This window comes from Globicephala melas, chromosome 9 (genome assembly GCF_963455315.2).
Source record: "Globicephala melas chromosome 9, mGloMel1.2, whole genome shotgun sequence".
In the NCBI taxonomy this organism is placed as follows: Eukaryota; Metazoa; Chordata; class Mammalia; order Artiodactyla; family Delphinidae; genus Globicephala; species Globicephala melas.
The window spans coordinates 11,734,710-11,754,523 of NC_083322.1; the positions used below are offsets into that span (position 1 = coordinate 11,734,710).

Below are 19,814 nucleotides of genomic sequence, written 5' to 3' on the forward strand. Positions count from 1 at the left end.
GGGTGGGGGGCGGGCAGAGAGAGAGACACTGCCTATGCAAGCATCTGACTGACCTTCATGCCCATTAATCCTGGGAGGGTGGACAGAATAATTCTTAAAGGCCATCCATGCCTTGCCCTTCACATCAGCATCTAGGGATGAGCAAAGGGCCCCACATATCTTCTGTCTTCTTGGAAGCCCCACATCTTGGGAAAAGGGGGTATCTTTTCAAGCAGAGTTAGACTTGGCAACTGAAGACATGAGGTAGGGGCGCTAGGCCAATGGCTGGGTCATCTTCCTTTCCACCCCATGAGGCCCTAGATTGTAAGCGGTGAATCCTCCCTGGTTCCACAGGGCTTCATGTGGGAAGAGCCAGGCATGGCATTGAGGTTGTAGCCTCTCGCCTCTTCTCGTACCCCGTAGGACTCTCTCCCCACCTGCCAACCAAACCCCAACGAGAAAACTGCAAGAAAAAAGGCTCTTTATCCTTCCTTTATTTTAAAAAAATGCACTGTGATATACATAACATAAAATTTACTATTTTAACTATTTTTAGGTGTACCATTCAGTGGCATTAAGTACATTCACATTGTTGGGCAACCATCACCACTGTTCATCCAGGGAGTTTTTTAAACTGAAACTCTTGTACCCATTAAACATTAACACCCCATTATCCCCTCCCCATGGTGCCTGATAACCAATATTCTACTTTCTGTCTATGAAGTTAACTACTCTAGTTACCTTATATATAAGTGGAATCCTCCAATATTCGTCCTACTGTACCTGGCTTATTGGATGTAGCATAATGTTTTCAAGATTCATCCATGCTGTAGCATGAGTCAGAATTTCATTCCTTTTAAAGGTCAAATAACATTTCATTGTATGTATATTCCACGTTGTGTTTGTCCATTCATCCACTGATGGACGATTGGGTTGCTTCCACCTTTGGCTATTGTAATGCTGCTATGAACATTGGTATACAATTATCTGTTCAAGTTCCTGCTTTCAGTTTCTTTGGGTATATGACTAGAAGCAGATGGCTAGATCTTATGGCAAGTCTACGTTTAATTTTTTTGAGGAGCTGCCATACTGTTTCCCACAGCAGTTGTACTGTTGTATGTTTCCTCAGGCAAGGCACAGGGTTCCGGTTTCTCCACATCTTCACCAACACGTTACTTTCTGTTTCTTTGATAATAACCATCCTTTTGGTTAGGAAGTGGTATCTCATTGTGGTTTTAATTTGCATTTCCCTGGCGACTAACAACATTGAACATCTTTTCATGTGCCTATTGGCCATTTGCGTATCTTCTTTCTTGGAGAAATGTCTATTGTCCTTTGCCCATTTTTGAATTGTTTTGGGGGTTTTTTGGTTGTTATTTTTGGGTTGTCTTATCCTTGTTTTTTGAGACTTGGAGTCTGAAGTGTTTGTATCTCATTTGCATCCTGGTATGTTTTTAAATATGTGAGGTAAATTATTCCTTTCCATGCTTGGATGGCCCCATCATTTGTTTTACGAGACCATCCCTGGCCTGTGCCTCTGGTTGTCTGTCAGCAGCTGTTCATCCTTGCCTCTGGAGGTAACAGGCTCCCATCTGTGCTCCAGACGCAGTTTTCTTTCTGCTCTTCAGGCAGCTCTGTCTGTCACTGTGTCCTGTAACTCCTCTCATTCTCGTGTCTTCAGCCTCTCTCTCGCGCCCCTAGCGACGCCAGTCGGCAAATAACCATGCTCTGCTCTTTCCCCCCTGCAAAGACATTGTAATCGCCCTCCCTCAACTCCCGTTTCTCGTTTCAGGTCCTGCCCTATCATTTTACTCCCTCTTCGGGGCCAAACTTCTTAAGAGAAGAGTCTATTGTCTGCTGACCTCACACTGAGTCCTCACCCCATTGTGATCTGACCTTGCCTCTCCGGCTATCAAGGTAATCTACCTGTTGCTAACCCCACTGGCAATCCGAGTCTTGCGCAAACTCTGTAGCGTTCAGATGCTAGTGGACCACTCACCCCTTCCCAGCACATGCCTAGTGCCACGTACGCCTCCTACTTTGCCTGCTTCTCTCCTATCCATCCCTTAAATATTTTTGGTCCACAAGGCTCTCTGTTTTCCTCACCACCTGGGAAGTTCCAGCTGCCTCCGTAGATGGTATTGACACACACACATTCATGATTCCTGACTTCATACCTTCACTTTAGATCTGTCTCCTGAGCTCCAGGCATGAACAGCTTGGATGCCGATCTATTAGACAACTCTACCTGGATAGTTTACAGACACCTGGAACTCAGCATGTCCCAAACTGAGCAGCTTTTCTTCCTCACCAAACCCACTCCTCCACCAGTGTTTCCAACCAAATAAGTGGGCAAGATTGCCTGAGCTCAAATCTTAGCTGTCATCCTCAACACACCTGTCTCAACTCTCATATGCAGTTAATCTCAAGTCTCATAGATTCTATAAAACATCTCCCTTGAAAAAGAATAACTTTTGAGCGGATGATACACCACATGGTACAAAATTCAAAGAGCACACAAGATACACAGAGAAAAAAGCATTCGTACCTCTGTTCCAGCCCCTCATGTACTCTCGCCAGGGACTCTCACAAACAGAAGTTTGTTATCTATTCTTCTAAAAATACTCTATGCATATCTGAGCATACCTATGTATATATTCCTCTAAAAACACATATAATATAGTACAATGTATTAGAAAAACACTTCTTGCTTTTTTCATTTAATACGCTTTGAAGACTGTTTCATTTGTCTCTATCTCTCCAGACCCTATCGCTATTCTTCCAGAACAAGCACCCATCATGTCCCACCTTAAGTCCAGGAGTGGGTTCCTCTCTGTGCTGTCTGCATGCAGTCTTGGTTTTCTCCAATCTATCGGTCACACTAGAGCCACATTGATCTTTGTAAGATGCAACTCCTGCCTCAACCTGTGATCGACTGGAAGCCCTTCCATGAGCTGACATCCGGCAACCTCTCCTGGCCTTCTGTTTCACCAAGATGAATTTTTCATTCCTCCTCCATTTTCCTTCCTTTTGGCCTTCACAGTTTCTGGACCTTTCTACCTCTCTGCACCATCCTCCCTTCCGTCTTTGTAGCTTCTATTCATCCTATTAGTCTCAGCTTAACAATCGTATATCGTGTTTGTGTGTGTTTTGGGGGGTGGGGGGCCCTGACCCATAGGCTAGGTTGGAGTCTGCCTCTTCTGTTTCCAGGCCACCCATAATTTCTTCTTCTTATACACCCTGCACTTTATTGTACTTACTTGTTTAAATGTCTGTTTTCCTTAACAGACTGTAAGCTCCACAAAGGAGAATGTAATGCCCATCTTATTCATCTTTGTGTTCCCAGTGCTTGGCGTGATTCCTGGTACAATGCAGTGGGTAATAAATATTCATTAACCGAATCTATGAATGATTGACCTGTTTTTATTCTAATTCTCCTACTGGACATAGTTCAGATTGTTTTCCCTTTGTCAAAGGTGGTTAAAAAAAATTACCAGCCTTTGTGTAGGGTTGTAATAATTACAGACATAATAGGGGTGGAAACACATTGCAAAGGATAAAAAACAATGCAAACATCACTAATCGTTGGGAAATGTTCTCAGCTTATATATACTTCCGTGTGTGCAAGAGACAGAGAAAAAGAGAAAGCGAATGGGGGAAAGGAGAGCTTGTGGAATATTATGAAGAAGGAAAAAAAGAGGGAAGGATCCCAGCAGCAGAGCTCACGAAACCGGCCGGCACGTGGTACCCGCTGAAAGATGCACTCAAGGCAACCTACAAGATTCTACATCTGCCCACAGGAGCCCAAGTGAGAAATGAAAGAAAGACACCCAGGCATCGCTGTGCGGCACGACAGATGCAGTAAGTGAACTGGGCGCTGAAGTGTTAAGCTGATAGATGTTTTTGTCCCAGTGACTACAGGGTGGCTGCCACGCTCATTGGATGGGGCTGCAGAGACTGGGACACGCAAACAGAGTAACAGAAATACTGCGGTTCCTGCGCCTGGAAGTCTTCAGGTACCCCCAACGCTTACCATTCTCCCCTGTCTGCCCCTTCCCTGGTTTCTTCAGAATAGAGAAGCAGAACATTCTGGTTCCCATGCACCTCACCAGCCAGAGGCAAGGAGCTGATGAGAGGTTGTGTTCTTACAGGTATCTCTGGACTTTAAAAATGGGTCGCCTCCCAGCTACTTGCAAAGTGTTTGACGGACAAGGTTCTGAGTTCTGGTGACAGTGGTGGTACAGCCTCTGGAGAAAACTCTGCCTGCAGCCAAGGGAAGGAAGGGCAGGGCCAGTGTCGTCCCCCCACCCCCACCCCCCCCAACCCCCCCAACCCCCCTCCCCCGGTGCTGGCTGGAGAAAGGCCAGCTGAGGTCTGGGGCGCTGCAGCTGAGGGAGGGAGAGAGGCTAAGTGGAGGCCGGGAGCCTCTGTGGGCCCCGAGAGCACAGACGGGGCGGCACATGGGGGCTGGCAAGGCCCCTCCAGCAGCCGAGATCACTCGATGAAAACAGAGAAAGTGCCCTGACTTTGACATAGGAGCCAGGATCACTGACTTCTCTGGGTTGGGCCCACCTGTTTCTTAAGGCTAATGAGGAAAAAATGAGAAATATGCCAGGAGAGAAACTACTCTGACACACAGGGTGGTGTCACACCGACAGGGAGGTTGGATCAAAGGGCCCCTCTCTCCGCCCTGGGAGGGCAGCCAGGCGGGAGCCACCTGGGTGGGACTGGACACACCTGTTTCCCATCGCCTGCATTGCTTCTTTGTCGGTCGTGGCATTGAGGAGGTGGCAGTTACGGCCACGGTGCCGGAGCGGGGACTGTGCCAGGCCAGGCTGCGACCAGGGGGTCCCCACTCACCTGTGCGGTAGCAGGCGTCTGTGGGAGGGGTCCGCCGTGTGAGCACAGGTGCCAGTGGTTTGCTTTGCTTCCTCCGGCGGGTTGCTTGCCGGACTCCTTCCCGATAAAGCTGTGGGGTCGACTGAGGGGGGCTGGCACAGTTTCCCGCAGACACCATCGCTGCCACCCTCCCCGCTGCCACCACCTCCGAATTCATTGGCCAGGGGCTGCCTTGGGTGCTGGGCTAACGTGAGGGCCACTCTGCTGCCCTCTGCCCACTTCTTCATCCCCAGGAGCAGACCCACTGGACAGCCAGGGCCCTTCGGGGGTGATGGATACAGGTCAAAACCCAGTGTCCGGTTCCTGCTCTGCGACGGGATTAGCTGATGACTTCTGACTTGGCTACCTGCTGTGACTGTGATCATGAAACAGCAGCACACACAGGAAAGCACGCGAGCTGCCAGCATTTCAGTGACGGAAAGACGTGTCACTGCAATACCTTTGCCTTCTCCTACTTTTCCCCTTTCAGGCCTTCGCCACTCATCTCTCTCCGGGCCAGGCCTTCAGATCCAGAGATAAGAAGGTAAGGGAGACAGACAGATAGATCAGATTCTGGCTCCATGAAGGTCACTGACCTCTGACCCAGGCCTTGGAGACTGTCTCCTGCCCCTGGGTCAGAGCATGTTACCCCACATGGCTGGCTAGTCTCTCCTCCCAGGGAGGCTCTCAGGCCCCATGGCTTCGGGCTTCCGTCAGTGATCACGCCCCACCCCACCCCGGAGTCCCAGGCCAGCCAGGAGTGGGGGCTCAGGACCAGCAGCTGGGATGGAGAGAGTGACTGCAGGCACGGGGCCTCTGCTGCACGCAGGCCGCACCCTCCCTTCATCCCAACTGCTGGTCCCTGCCCGCCTTCCGCAGGCCCATTCCCCTTTCAGGGGCAGAAGCCATTCTCTCTGTGTGTGGCTGGGGATTGACGTACACCACCCCCGTACACGTAATCCCCTGCCACCTTCCCTTGTTCCTCTGTCACCTCTGGGCCCCTCCCTTAGCCTTTGGGGCCTAGGAAAGGACAGGCACCCACCAAATATTGGGTTGGCCAAAGAGTTCGTTTGGGTGTCCTGTAAGGTGTTATAGAAGAACCCGAACGAACTTTTTGGCCAGACCAGTAGCTTGCAATTTCCTCGGTACAGATCGCTCTCTATAAAACACAGTTCACCGTATGCTCTGTGCCAGGTTCTCAGACGGGGAGAGAGAAGAACACGGTGTGATTTGGCTTCTTCCTCTGAGGCTCTGCAAGTAAGAGGCGGAAGACAGCCAGGTCAAGGGACAGCGTTAATGTGGTGCAGCATAGAGGCTATTACTGTGCGTTTGCCACGGGCCAGGCGCCTGCCACACCTGCCTCATCTGAGTCCCGTAACAGGCCTGCACGTTAGCTACAGACAGTTACTAAAGCCCAGAGAGGGTGAGTTCCTTGCCGAAGGTCAGGTGTGTATGACTGCTCATTTCGTAGATGGGAAACTGAGGCTCAGAGCGGGGGACCTTAACTGTACAAGATCGCTCAGCTAGTAATTAGCAGAGTTTGAATCCAGAGGTATCAGGTACCACGAGATTCAGGGCCCAGAGACAAGACACCTCTGACATCTGAAAGTTACTTCCTGGATGTGTTCAATTTCAAACACTCCCGCCCAAGCAAAGATGACAAAGCAAATGACTCAGTCATTCATAAGACACTGTTCGGTATAGAGAATGTTTAATGTTCTTTATCTTCTTTAATCCTAACAAGAACCCTACAGAATAAATCCTGCAGCGGGATTATTATCTGCATGTTACAGGCAAGCAGGCTGATTCTCAGAGAGATTCTGTGATTGAGGTCGCAGAGCTCACCACGGCAGAGCAGGACACCAACCCATGGCTTCTGGGCTCCTGGAGAGACCTAGCCCCATGATGGTTCCCTTGCCCATCTGTAGGGACAGATGGACAAATCTAGACCTGGTGGGTAGAGGGCTACCCTCTGCACCAAGTCTGCAGCAAGAAGAACTGCAGGGACATCTTAGCTCGATATTGCAGGCACTCAGGTACCTCTGACAGTAAACATTTTAGTCCATCCATCTGCCACCTTCGATGATGGGCACAACCTTGGCCGCAGAATCACACACCGGCACCTCCAACGTACACTCCAGCGGACAGCCGAGGGTTCTGAGGTTTCCTGCACTCTGGTCCATGCACAAAGATTTTAGGCCTAGCCCCAACTGCATACCGGTTTCTGGACTTCCCTGTAGCTTGGGGACACGTCAAAGTCAGCTCTTGGAGTTGGGAGTCAGCATGTCCTGGAGAAGGGGGAGGGGTCAAGGAAGGGAGCCAGTGGCCTGAGAACTGCCCCTAGGGCAGAACCTGTGGATGCTGGACTGATCCCTCCTGGCCTGTGAGCCAATCTTATCAGGAGCTCACTGCATACCCCGCCAGGGCCCCCATGCAGGTCCCAGTGCACCTGTGCAGAAGCAGAGCCCGCGGCCACACCCCAGGTGCACGGGGGTCTTACACCCGGGAGGGCACTGGGTCCCGGAAGCCTAGGCAGTGGGGCAGGGGAGTGAGAGAAGCTGCAGAATGGCTAAGGTCGCTTTCTCTGTTTCCTTGTGCTTGCCGTTGCGGTGGCTGACCGGGGACCTGCCTACGTGGGGCCGGAACTGATCAGGAGCCAGCTATCTGGAGAACGTAGCGTTTGGCTTCTGTCCCTCCGTTGTTCCCAGCCCGGACGCCACCTCACGGCCCCCTGGTCTGGCCTCTCGCCCCTCGTCTCAGCCTCCCACCAACGCCGTCCCCCTCAGGTATCTGCCTTAGAATCTGCCCAGCCCCTCGAGCCCCAGCCTGGCACTGCCCCGCAGTCCAAGGGGAGACCCACCCCCTCTGCCAGCTGCCTCCCCATCGAGGGCTGAGGAGAAGGCAGAGAGCTCCCCTCAGGCCAGGTCTGCCTCTTGGGGGGGGGTCTTCAGGCAGTGGCCCCCAGCGCACCTCCCACCCCTGGGTCACTCTGACCCCGCTCCCCGACGCTCAGACCCAGCGCGCCTGCCTGCTCCCACTGTCCCTCCCCACCTTCAGCTACTGCCACTGCTTGTATAACAGGTCTGGCACTTCGCTTGGTTTTTATGACAGACGTGGTGGAGTGTTTGGGTGAGCGCCTGGGCTAAATAAATAGAATCTGAGTATTCTTATCATCACCCCGTTTGCTGTTTCACTGAGATTGTTTGCGGGGGGAGAGAAAGAGACTAAAAAGTACAGGTGGGGACAAACTGGGGGGAGATTGCCAATAAAACCTGCCACTGCAGGGCTGCTAGAAAGGCTGTGGTTTGCACACCTGCTTTTGGAAAGGGGTTTTCCTTTGGGCTTGGGGTTTTTAGTTGTTGTTGTTTTGTCTTGTTTTTGAATTTTTGTTGGAGTAGAGCTGATTTACACTGTTGTGTTAGTTTCTGCTGTACAGCAAAGTGAGTCAGTTATACATATACATATATCCACTCTTGTTTAGATTCTTTTCCCATATAGGTCATTACAGAGTGTTGAGTGGACTTCCCTGTGCTATACAGTAAGTCCTTATTAGTTATCTATTTCGTGTATAGTACTGTGTATATGTCAGTGCCAATCTCCCATGGGCTTGGATTTTTAATAGCAGTGATCCGATTCGAGATAATGGCTAGATCCTGTCTCTTGAACACCAAACCGTGGGTGTTTCCCTGAGGCTTAGTGGCCTCAAGACCCCCTCCCCACACGCCCCAAGCCCAGTGTCCAGGGACATTGCCCAGAGCGGAGTGGAGTCGAGGGGAGAGCCAGCCACACTTGCCTGGTCCCCAGCTCTGGCTGGCTGTCCGGAGCCCTGGGGGTCCCCATAGCGGGGGAGCTTCACCCTCTCCCCGCTCAGGACCTGCCACGTCTAAGGCTAGAGGATGATTAGAAGCCATGTGTGCCCGTGTTCTCCCTCCCTCCCCTCTCTCCTCTCTGCTGGGTGGAGCATCTGCCCCTGTGATTCAGAGTCAGACAGATCTCACCTGAGGGATAAGAGCCCTTTCTGATAAGGGGTCCCTTCGGACCTCCATCCTCTCTGCATGTGGAAGCTGAGGGGGGCCGCCTGGGGGAGCAGAGAGTGTTGAAAGGAACAGGAAATCTTAAAACTTAAGCGTCCTTATTTTTGCAGATCAGGACACTAAAAGGTGATGGGGCCGACGTCCCACCGTGATTTCTGGCGAAGATGGAGCTGGAACGCAGCTGTTCTGATTACGCATCAGTTGCTCCCTCTATGCCTCTTCCAGAAGCCAGGCTCCCTTGGGCACATTTGGAAATTCCTTTGGGAGCTGTGCACGCTTCAGCAACTGCATTCCTGGTTGACTTCCGCGTCTGCAAGCAGAGTGCCTCTGATCAGGTAAGGTGGGTAAACGCCCATCGAGGGAGACGGCAGAGCAGAGGGGTCTGGCTGTGGAAGGGAGAGGCCTTGGGGTCTGACCAGGAAGAGTGGGAGGAAAAAGGCTCTAGGAAGCCTGGCCAGCAGGACCAGAGGCTCTGCCCTGGGAAGGCTCTGGACACCCTTCTGCGCCCTGCCGTGTCTCCAGAGGGGCTACGCTGGGACTACGAGTCCTGACCCCAGCCTGCAGAGACCTGGAGAGAGAGTTAGGGTCGGGTCAGAGCTCCGCGGGGCTCCCTCTAAAACGTCCAGCCTCTCACAAACCAGGGGAGCCAGTACCTGCTTCTCCCCAAACCAGCACCCACCCCCTTCCCTGTCACCTCCTGGATGGCTGATTTAGGAAACAAGATGTTCATAATCATTGAGGGGTGGGAGGAGGTTGGAAACCAAGTGAGAGCTCTCAAGGCTGATCAGTCTTTCTGCAGAGGTGGGGAGGGAGGGGGAGAACTGACCGGCGGTGGAGAGAAATAGACCGGGGGGAGCGGGGGATGCTCACATCGATATGGCCATCTGTGCCCTTTTGGCACCTTGTGCAACGGGGTAGAGGTCTAGGAGGGCCAATGCCTGTGAATTTTAAAATCTACAGACAATTACAAGGATGCTAGGAAACAGACACATGCAAACACAACCAACCCTTCTAAAACATTGCTGTGACATATTGATTCAGTTGACATAAAACATGCCCCGCGGAAACATGTGTCAGGTAACGTGCACGTACGTATCTGGGGAGGCAGGAGTAGCTGCAAGGCCTTCCCCAGCTCTCTTCAAGAAAGCGGAGAGTCAGCAGCTGCTACACAACGTCCCCCATGGTGCGAGCGGCTCAAGGATGAGGATGGAGAGGTTGTAAGAAAGGGGGGCAAAGGGATGGAGCTACAGTTAGCAATTGGAATGAAAAGAGGGGATCAGGGACGAAGGTCACATAGCGGGGAAAAGTGCACGAGGCCTCTGCCACAATTCAGACCTCCGGACTGTGCAGGCCCAGGTGACCGTGTGTACACGTGCAACCCCACGTGACTCATGTTTCTTCAGAATCACAGGATGTTTGAGTTGAAAAGGACCTTGGAGGGTTTTTAGCACAAACTACCATCCAGGCGGCCAGAAATCCAGCTCTAGAGCCCGGCTTACCTGGCTCCCGGGAATTTAGACACGGAAGCAGAACACCATCCTGGCTGAGCCCCTGGGCGGAGCTTGTGACGTGCGTGTGTGCGTGCGTGTGTGTGTGTGTGTGTGTGTGTGTGTGTTCACCCGCCGACCTGTCATCTGCTGCCGTGCAGGCTTTCTGAGCTGGCACACAAGGGCTTGTGAACCCAGTGACTGGACCAAACTCCAGGCTGAGTGAGAGGTGGCTTTAACCTCATTGCCCCAGCCTGGCTCCATCCTCGCAGCCTCTTGGCCTGCCCAGCCAGCGCTGCACTTGACAACCCAGCTAAGGAGAGACCCCGCAAGAGGACGCAGGGAGCAGGGATGGGGGGACACAGTAAGCCGGACAGGGAAACAAACACAGGGGCGGAGGTCAAGAGAAAGAAACCCAGGGTTCCACAGAGAGCACTCAGAGTCATGGCCACAGACACACACACCCCATAGCACACACACATGCACACACACCCCACACTCCATCACAGACACCAAGGGAACAGATACAATTGCAGAGAGACAGAAGCAGTGAGAGGAAAACCAGAGGAAAACACAGAAAGACGTGGAACAAACCCAGAGGGACAAAACCAGAAAAAAATTATATGTAAACACTTTGGGGCCCTAAATCCGTTGTTCTCAAGGGAGAGTACTTTGCTCCCTGGGGGACCTCAGGCAATGCCTAAAGCCACTTTTGATGGTCACAGCTGAGCGGAGGGGCAGGGGTGCTGCTGTCACCTGGTGAGTGGTGGCTAAACCTCCTGCGATGTGCAGGACCGCCCCACGCTACAGAATTACTTGTTCCAAAGTATCAGTCTGGAGACTTCCCCGGCGGTCCAGTGGGTAAGACTCCACGCTCCCAATGCAGGGGGCCCGGGTTCGATCCCTGGTCGGGGAACTAGATCCCGCGTGCCGCAAGTAAGACCTGGCACAGCCAAATAAACAAGCGAACAGATAGATATTAAAAACAAACAAGCTAGATCAGCTGTGCCCAGGTGGAGGAACCATGCCCCCAAGGGAGAACTCAGCATCTGGCAGCTCCGATGCTCCCAGTCGGGGCTGGGCTGCAGCCCTCCACACCCATTTTGAGTCTGTTTTCGATTTCCCATCTGCCCTGGTGACCCTGCAAAGGTGGAGAGAGGTGAGAGAGGAAAGGAAAGCTGGCAGTGGCCGCCGGGTCCTCCTGGAGGTCCCCTCCCCGCCATGAGGAATACCTCAGGGCCTTATCCTGAATGGGGGTCTTTGCCTGGAGCCCAGCAGGACAGAGAAGGTGGGTGGGTCGGCAGGCAGACACACGCCGGCTTAATGGGCACAAAGGTCCTGGGTTCAAGGTTTGGGTTCCAGCGTCTTCCCCCCACCCAGCCTGAACCCACTGACCCCTGGGTGGGTGCGGAAAGCAGCTAATCTATGGCACTGTTTGCTCAGGCTCCGTGGCCTGGGCTTGGGCCCAACAGCAGGAACGGAAGTGCTGCTGTCTCTTCAGATTTGAGGGTGGCCCTCCTCCCCCCGCCCACAGAGACACCCCACCCCTGCACCTAAGCTTCCCTTCCCCCGTCCACACAGTGCATGGGCGCACACACAGGCACAGACCACACACACGCGCGCGCACACTCCTTGCTGTACCCTCCAGCTCTCTGAATCAGAGACGGGTAGGAAAAAACACGCTCTGAAGCCTGCGAGTGACCCACACATACCTGTCACTCTCCAGGCCCAGGCCATCGGGTCCCTGGCTCGCGCGTGGGCTGGGCAGAAGCCAGGGCCTCCGTTCCTTTCCAGGGGGAAGAGGGATCTTCTTAGGCCTCCCAGCTTGCTCTCATCAGAGTCCTGTGCTGTGGGACCAGGATGGGCTGTGCATCCTGTCATCACTCTTCAGTATGACTGTGCAGGTCCCTTCTTTCCGGAACGCTCTTTGCCAGTTGGAATGAGGGAATGCGGTAGGGCAGAAAGATGGGGGTTTAGGCATCAGGGGAGGGGCTGAATCTGGCCTTTGCTCCAATTGGCTCTATGACGTTGGGTGACGGCTCTATGACCTTTACCACCGCGAGCTTCATTGTTTTTCTTCCATTGGAAAAATGCTGATAATAATACCTGCCTCACAGGTTCGATGTGAGTTGACGTGGGAAGACTTAGTTAAGGGTCCGGCAGGCAGTGCTGGGTGAATAAACGCTGTCTCCACTGCAGGTTGCCAGAGAAAACATTTGCAATATTTGGGGCGTATTTATACTAAAAAGTTCTTTGTTGTTTATCTGAAATTCAAATTGAATCGAGTGTCCTGTATGTTAGTAGGCAGCCCACTCCTTATATGTTGTGTTGGGGACAGTCTCTAGAATTCCGGAGTAGGGGTCCGCGAACTCTGTCCAGGAGGCCACATCCTGCCCACAGCGTCATTTTTTTGCCCTAATTCGTGAGCTCAGAATGGATTTTACGTCCTTTAAGGGCTATAAAAACAAAGAGGAATGTGTGTCAGATTCCGTATGCCTGTATGCAGCTTGCAAGACCTAGAATATTCACTGTCTGGCCCTTTACAGGACAAGTTGGTGAGGGGAGTGAGAGTTTTCAGTATTTATGTCCCTATGCTGGGCCAGGCGAGAGATTAAGCAAAGCTACGTCTCCAGGACGGGAGGCCCAAAGACCCTGTGAGGAAGGTATGTTCACTGGGGACCGCGGGCCCCTCAAACCCAGTGCCCTGCCTGATTCCCTCATCCTCCCTCACTGACTCAAGTCTCTCAGGCTAGGCTGACCTGTCCAGGCCTATCTATAAAAGGTCACCGGGTGTCCCAAAGTCCAAGGAGCCCCCTCCATTCTCTCAGCAGGCCTCCCCTCCCTGCACTGGCTGGGGGCAGTGGGAGTGACCCAGGTGGAGAGGGAGTTTAGCCAGGCCCCTCACAGCAGGCAGACCTGGTGGCCTGTCTCTTTAAATCTCAGGTAATTTGGGAGGAGTGAGGGAGTGTCTGCAGGGCTTCTGCTACTCCCAGGAGGAGCTCCTGCCGGAGAAGCCCCAGTGGCGGGAGACCCAGCTCTGTAACTCGGAGGCCTCTGTATCCGGCTGGTGCACCTGGGAGGCCCTAGACGGGACCTCTAGGGGAGAAGGCGGGCCGGCCCTAGGGGCTGCTGATGTGGCCCCAGGGCTGAGTCCAGGCAGGCTCTGGCCTTGGCCCCAGGCCCCCGAAGGAGCCGGCCCTACACTCCATGGGGTTGCCGCTGCCCAGGGAGAAGGGGCACATTCTCTGCCTGTGGAGAAAGTTCCGTAGGTGGTTCCAGAGACAGGAGTCATGGGCTCAGAGGCGAGACGAGCAGAACCTGCTCCAGCAGAAGAGGTAAGCCTCAAAGGGATCCTCCTACACCCCCAGACTTGCCCCTCCCCCCATCCCTCTTCTCCCCCCCATCCCTCTTCCCCCCCCCACCCCCGGCCCCAAGCCCTTTTTGGCACCTCTGTCTGGGCAGACTTCCTCCAGGCCTGACTCCTTGGGAGCATTTGGTCTCAGGGGTCTTGGCCTGTGGGGCTAGCTCCCCAGGACGCCAGGTGGAAGGGGAGGGGGCTGGCAGGGGTGACACAGGTGTTTGCTAGGTGTTGACACAGGTGTTTACGATCCAATCAATTAGGGAAGCCTCTCGTGAGTACTTCCCGGAAGGCCAGGCACCTTGCTGGGCCTGGGAAGGATTATGGCATCATAGACCTGCAGCCTGGAGGTGCTTTATCTCTCTACCCCCTGCCCCTAGAACAGTCTCTCGGACAGAAACACATAGCACGTATATGTACACATGTGGGAATGAATGAATGAATGAATGGAGCAGAGAGGGAACTGCAGGTACTAGTAACCACAAAAGAAGACAGAATTTGCTAATCATCATTCCTCTGCATTTAGTGCGTCAGCCGTTGACCCAGGCCCTTCTCTGGGTCAGACTCTTGGGGCAGGTAGAGGGGGGTTGGTATGGAGACAGCAAAGCTGGGACCCAGCCCTGAAATTTATTACCCTCTGCTGGGGGAGAGGGGCATGGGTAACGGGCCAAATTCCAGATGTGCTCAGAGCTCACTGTCAAATGCAGGTTGAGGAATTTGAGAGGCTCTAGAGTTGGAGCCCGAAGGAAATCTCACTTGTCACTTCCAGCCCCTGGAAACTGCCCTAAACTCATCTGACGGTCCTCCCCACTCCATGGCAGCCTAGAGTTGGGAACTGGAGAGGAGGGGCAGCGAGAAAGCTTGAGGCCGTGCCAGTGTGTGGTTTCTTCTGCAGAGTCTCTGTGCTCTCCCCACCCGGGGGCTGGCAGGCTAGAAGGAAGTCCTCCTCTTGGGACTTCCCTGGGCTCCTGAGAAGGCAGATATTATGTCTATTTAAAGGGGAAGGTCCAAAGTGTTTGTGTCTGGGAGTCTTTCTCCACCTCCAAGTGCAGGGGTCTGCCTGAGCCTGATGGGGAGGCTGGGGGCTATCTGGAGGCCCTGCGGTTTTCTTTCTTTTGCTCAAGGATTCAGGGTTGGAGATGTGCCCCTTTTTTGAGTTTTGGCTTCCCAGCTCTCACACCAGCTGCCCACCTCTCTCCCCCCAGGCCTGGGAGAGTGGGGGCTGAGCACATGTTTGGCGGATGACATCTTGAGGCAACAGAATGGTATTGTTGTCGGAGACCGGGCCATCACCGGTTCCATTCATCCCTTTCCCACTCTCGGGACCTCGGGGCCTGGGGGAGCCCGGCGGGAGCCCACAAAGGCCTGGGGGCTTGGAAGTGGTGGCAGAGGCTCCCTGTGTGCCTATGTGGGGCAAAGACAGAGTGAAGGACCCGGGCGGAGCCCGCGGCTGCTTTCCTTGTCTTTTCTGCCCCTGTTCCTTAGGGACTTCTGGTGGGCTTTCCTCTGGCAGGCCTGGGCTAGGAAGGCCTGATGTCACCACTGGGAGGGATTCTCCCCCTTTCCTGATCTCCCGTCTGATTCCACAGTTTTTTGACCCCCCCCCCTTCCCGGACACCAGGATCCTGGTATATTGATTCCCCTCTGGGTGGATACTGCCCAGAAGGACCTGAAAGTGCCAGGAAGGGGAGTGTCGAAGGCTGTACCATCAGCCAGCCTAAGGGAAGATTTGTGGGCAGCTAGACACACGTGAGCTGCCCATGTGAGTGAGGACAGCGCGGCCAGGTGAGAAGGGCCTGTTACCATCCCCCCACCCCCTGGGAATGAGGCAGACCCAGAGTGAGCAGAGGGGGGCTCTGGGTGGGGTTGGGGGTGGAGCATGGTCCAGCGAGAAGGGAGCCATTCAGGTCTCTCCAGGAATATGGGGAACCCAGCATCCCTCTTTCTCTGGTAGACTCTTGGGTCTTCGTCGCCGCTCCCTCTGCTTAAATGGACATCGTTGGGATCCAGGTGGAACCGTCACTTTCTCTCATTCCCTCTGCATCATCTCTCTCAGCTTTGCATCGTCGTATCTCCTGAGACGCAATGTACTAGACATGGAGTGTAAAACTCTCAGCTAGGTTTGCAGAAATGAACATGACACATTCTCTGCCCTCAAGAAGCTCACGTTCTCATGGGCAAAACGCACCAGTAGGTATCGACTTGGGTTAACATTGAGCTTAGCGAGTGTTCTAAGAAGGCTGTGAACAAGCATCATGGGACCCTTGAGGAGGACAGTGCAGGCTCTGATTTTGGTTGGTGTGGGGTGTGCTGAGCAGCTTCCAGGGTCTGTCTACCTAACCTGACCCTCCCCCGACCCCCTCGCTGGCATGGTCACCCTCCCACTAGTTGGCAAAAGGCAGGGAACGCTGGGGGTTCTTTTCTGTTTAGATAGATCCCTGTATTAATATCTGTGAACTGGCCTGTCTGTCAGAAGTAAGTGCTGGGACGCTGCAGCACGTTAGGACTCTCTGCCTCAGCAGGGAGCGTGCACCTACCACATGCAGGACGCGGTTTTGGCAACTAGAAAGGCGGCCAAATCTGGAATTAGCCACTTTCCCGAGCTTTGGCTTCTTCATCCCGTCGCCCAGAACCTGAGCTGGAGGGAGGTCGCCCCAAGTGGCCAGGGCACGCCTCCTCCCCACTCAGGGCTGCTCTTTGCTTCACCTGTGGTCACTGCACCAGCTGCTCCCCCAACTCACCCGCACCGCCAGCAGAATTGGGAAGAGCCATAAAACTAGAAGAACCACATAATTGAGTGGTGAGAGCCTGAGGCTAGGTTGCCGGCCAAGCGTTCTGCCTTAAACTCTGTTTGATCTTCTGGCAAGGATTTGGCATGGCTGCCTCGGTTTCCTTTGCGTAAAAATGAGAGAATGATTCAGCCTGTGTCACGGGGCTGTAAAGAGCAAACGGGATAGTAAGTGAGATGCTGCTTTGGAAGCTAAAAAGCACATTTAACCCATGGCACTGTTGTGATTAAAAAGGACATAAGGGGGCTTCCCTGGTGGCGCAGTGGTTGAGAGTCCACCTGCCGATGCAGGGGACGCGGGTTCGTGCCCCGGTCCGGGAGGATCCCACATGCCGCGGAGCGGCTGGGCCCGTGAGCCATGGCCGCTGAGCCTGCGCGTCCGGAGCCTGTGCTCCGCAGCGGGAGAGGCCACAACGGTGAGAGGCTCGCATACCGCAAAAAAAAAAAAGACATAAGGAAAGTCAAAAGGCAAGTCCCAGTGACGGCAGGAGTTAGAGGGGTTGTGAGTTTCCGCCCATCAGAGCTGGATCCACCCAGGGAACCAGAGTCAGGGCTTCTAGATGGTGTGACCCTCCCCTGCCCAGCTGGCACGCTTCTCCAGGAGGGGCTGGTGGAGAAACCAGTGGGACCCACACATGTGGCTCCTGTGCCCCCCGTACCTGCTCTGACCCCTCTTCGGATCCTGATTAACACAGAGAATAGGGACAGAGAAATGGCCATCGGGAGTCCCAGCGCTGCCTCTGACTTGTTTGGACAAATCACCTCGGGACTTCAGACTTCTTTCTCCATCGATTACATGAACAGATTAGACTAGGTTTCTAAGGACTTTCTAGCTCGAAAATGCAGATTTGAATTCTTCTCTAGACACTCTTGATCCTGCCTTGTTTCCCAGCAACCAAATACAAAACTTCATTCGTGCCTACGGCACCCACGTGTGCAGGTCCACATGTGAGTGCACACACAGACGTGTACATATCCACAAGAATGGAGGCAGAGAGGACGGGCTGAGGGGACAGAGAGAAAAGGCGAGTGGCAGATCCTTGGGGCCCAGAGGGAGCCCTGAGGGAAGATCAATGATTTATTTACTCTATAGAAAGTGTGCTAGGTTTTATGCCAGAAATCCTATAGTAGCATTTCTACCAGTCCATTACTGAACCATACCGTTCAATTTTATAACTGTCAAGCAAAATAAGACATTCTAAATTCCAGAAACACCTTTCATATCATTATAATTTCAGATCTGCTCTCTAATTTCTTTTATTAAGTCTTTTATTAAATACTTAATCAGTGGGTGCTTGAAAGGCTTCACCTTTTGTTTCTTAGTTGAGTATTTAATGATTTATAAGAAAACACACAGAGGGAATTTCTTACTCTATTTAATGTGAAAAATACTTTCCTAAAAAGGTTATGAATAATTATACCTCAAGGTCAGGGTTTCGCTACCTTGGCACTTTTGACGTGTTGGGCAGATGATTTTCTGTTACGGGAGCTTGCCTTGTGTAAGAATCTTAGCAGCATCCCCGCCCTCTGCCCGCTAGATGCCAGTAGCACCCCTCCCTGCAGTCATGACAACCAAAGATGTCTCCAGACGTTGCCCAGTTCCTTGGGAGGCGGCAGGGGACCACCGCTGGTTAAGGACCACTGCTCTAAATCACTGTTTGTAAGTAAGAGATTCTGGTAGTAGTGTTAAGCATTCTACTAAATAAAGTGAAACTCTCCCCTGGGAGGGAGGGAGTATAATTTAACCGTTAAAATCAGAAGACATTTTGGCAATATCGTCTCTTCTTCCTGCCGTAGGGAGGTGTCTGGTGAAGATGTGTAGATTTTGCTCCAGATCTAAACGTCTGTGCTGGGTTGCTTTGGAAGAAGCTAATTTCCCAGGGACAAGAATCTTTGGATGCGTCCGCTCTTGTGCCTTTCTTATGGGGCACAAGGGTAGGCAGGTGGTTGGAGTGGGGCGGGATCTGCCTTATTGCCAAGAATGCGAGCAAGGGCTTTCTCGGCTGCCCCCTTGTGGCCCTGTGATGCTATTGCAAATCATGCCTCTGCCTGCTTCCCTGGGAACCATTCAGACACCACTGCCCTCCGTTTTTGCTGGATTCTGGAGTTTGCCACCCAAAGGAGGCCGGGTCTCCATAAACCTGGTTGGGGTTCCCAGATAAAATACAAGACAGAGTTGAATTTGAATTTCAGATAAACAACAAATAAGTTGTTAGTATATGTGTGGCCCACATATTGCATGAGACATACTTATATTAAAAACTTATTTTCTGTGTATCTAAAATTCAGCTCTAACCGAGCATCCTCGTGTTTTTACTTGGTAAATCTGGCAAGCCCCATTCGAACAATATCTCCCTGCCCTTCCCAGGCCAGTAGGGCAGTCAGCAGAGGCCAGAAACAGAACGCGTATGGACTGGAGGTTTGGGAGAGACATTTATGGGCATCAGAGGTGTGTCAGGACCAAGGGGGACATCTTTGGGGCTGCCACTGACTAGCCTCCTCCCTCACGTCTTAGGAAGCAGGGAGGAGACTCTGCGCTTGGGTCAGAAGCCCCCTTGGACTTATTCCTAGCTTTGCCATTAACCTTCAGTCAAAATGGGGCACGAAACTAGAAGCTAATTGGAGGGGGGCAGAGAAAGTTTACAAAGATGAGAAAGTGGCTGATCTCTGACCTCAAGGGCCCCTAGTGTAGAGGAAGAGACAGATGCTAATCACAGAACACAGTGAAAATGCTAAAATGAAAGTAAGGCCAGAGGAGAGGGTGGAAAACTTCCTGCTGTGTTGTGTGTGTGTGTGTGTGTGTGTGTGTGTGTGTGTGTGTGTGTGTGTGTGTGTGTTGGGGAATACTGCTTGCTTTACAACATCTATAAAGGGGGGCTTTGGGCAAATTGTTGGGAAAGGTAGTGGTGATGGTAGGGCTGATGGGGGTGGGGGGGTGGAAGGTGTAACAAACTTGTTTTGCAGCTGTGTGCGCATACCAAGCATACTATTTTTTACTTAGATTATACGTTTGCCTAAGGTTGGCTTAGGGGGCGGCCTGATGGAGATAATAAGGAAGGACAGTAAAGCCAAACCACCTTCTGGCATTGCTACAATTCACTCCTTCTACAGATAGTGGCAATGAGTGCCTGCCGTACGCTGGGCATATTCCCAGGCACGGCGAGCACAGAACAGAGCGATTAGGGCGGGGTGGGGGATTAGAGTCCAGGTGGAAGGAGAGTTGAGTTATAGCACAGGAGTGGGGAGGATGGTGTACCCTGGGGTGGTGAGGCTGAAATGCCGGGGGGAGG

At 52.8% G+C, this 19,814-nt stretch overlaps 1 protein-coding gene across 5 annotated transcripts in view; it reads left to right on the forward strand.

The window, feature by feature from the left end:
- The window catches only part of LOC115851786 (transient receptor potential cation channel subfamily V member 6), a 27,976-nt gene continuing 8,162 nt past the window's right edge, over positions 1-19,814 (forward strand). Inside the window, exons 1-9 of one of the 5 annotated variants that reach the window (XM_060305199.2) lie at positions 1-1,896; positions 3,582-3,787; positions 3,892-3,995; positions 5,348-5,401; positions 6,052-6,280; positions 7,511-7,643; positions 9,117-9,226; positions 12,925-13,041; positions 13,558-13,713. In XM_060305199.2, coding sequence (XP_060161182.1) covers positions 13,586-13,713 — 128 coding nt within the window. In that variant the 5' untranslated portion in view covers positions 1-1,896; positions 3,582-3,787; positions 3,892-3,995; ... (4 more) ...; positions 12,925-13,041; positions 13,558-13,585. The other 4 variants (XM_060305197.2, XM_060305198.1, XM_070046295.1 and 1 more) reach the window with 4 other exon arrangements.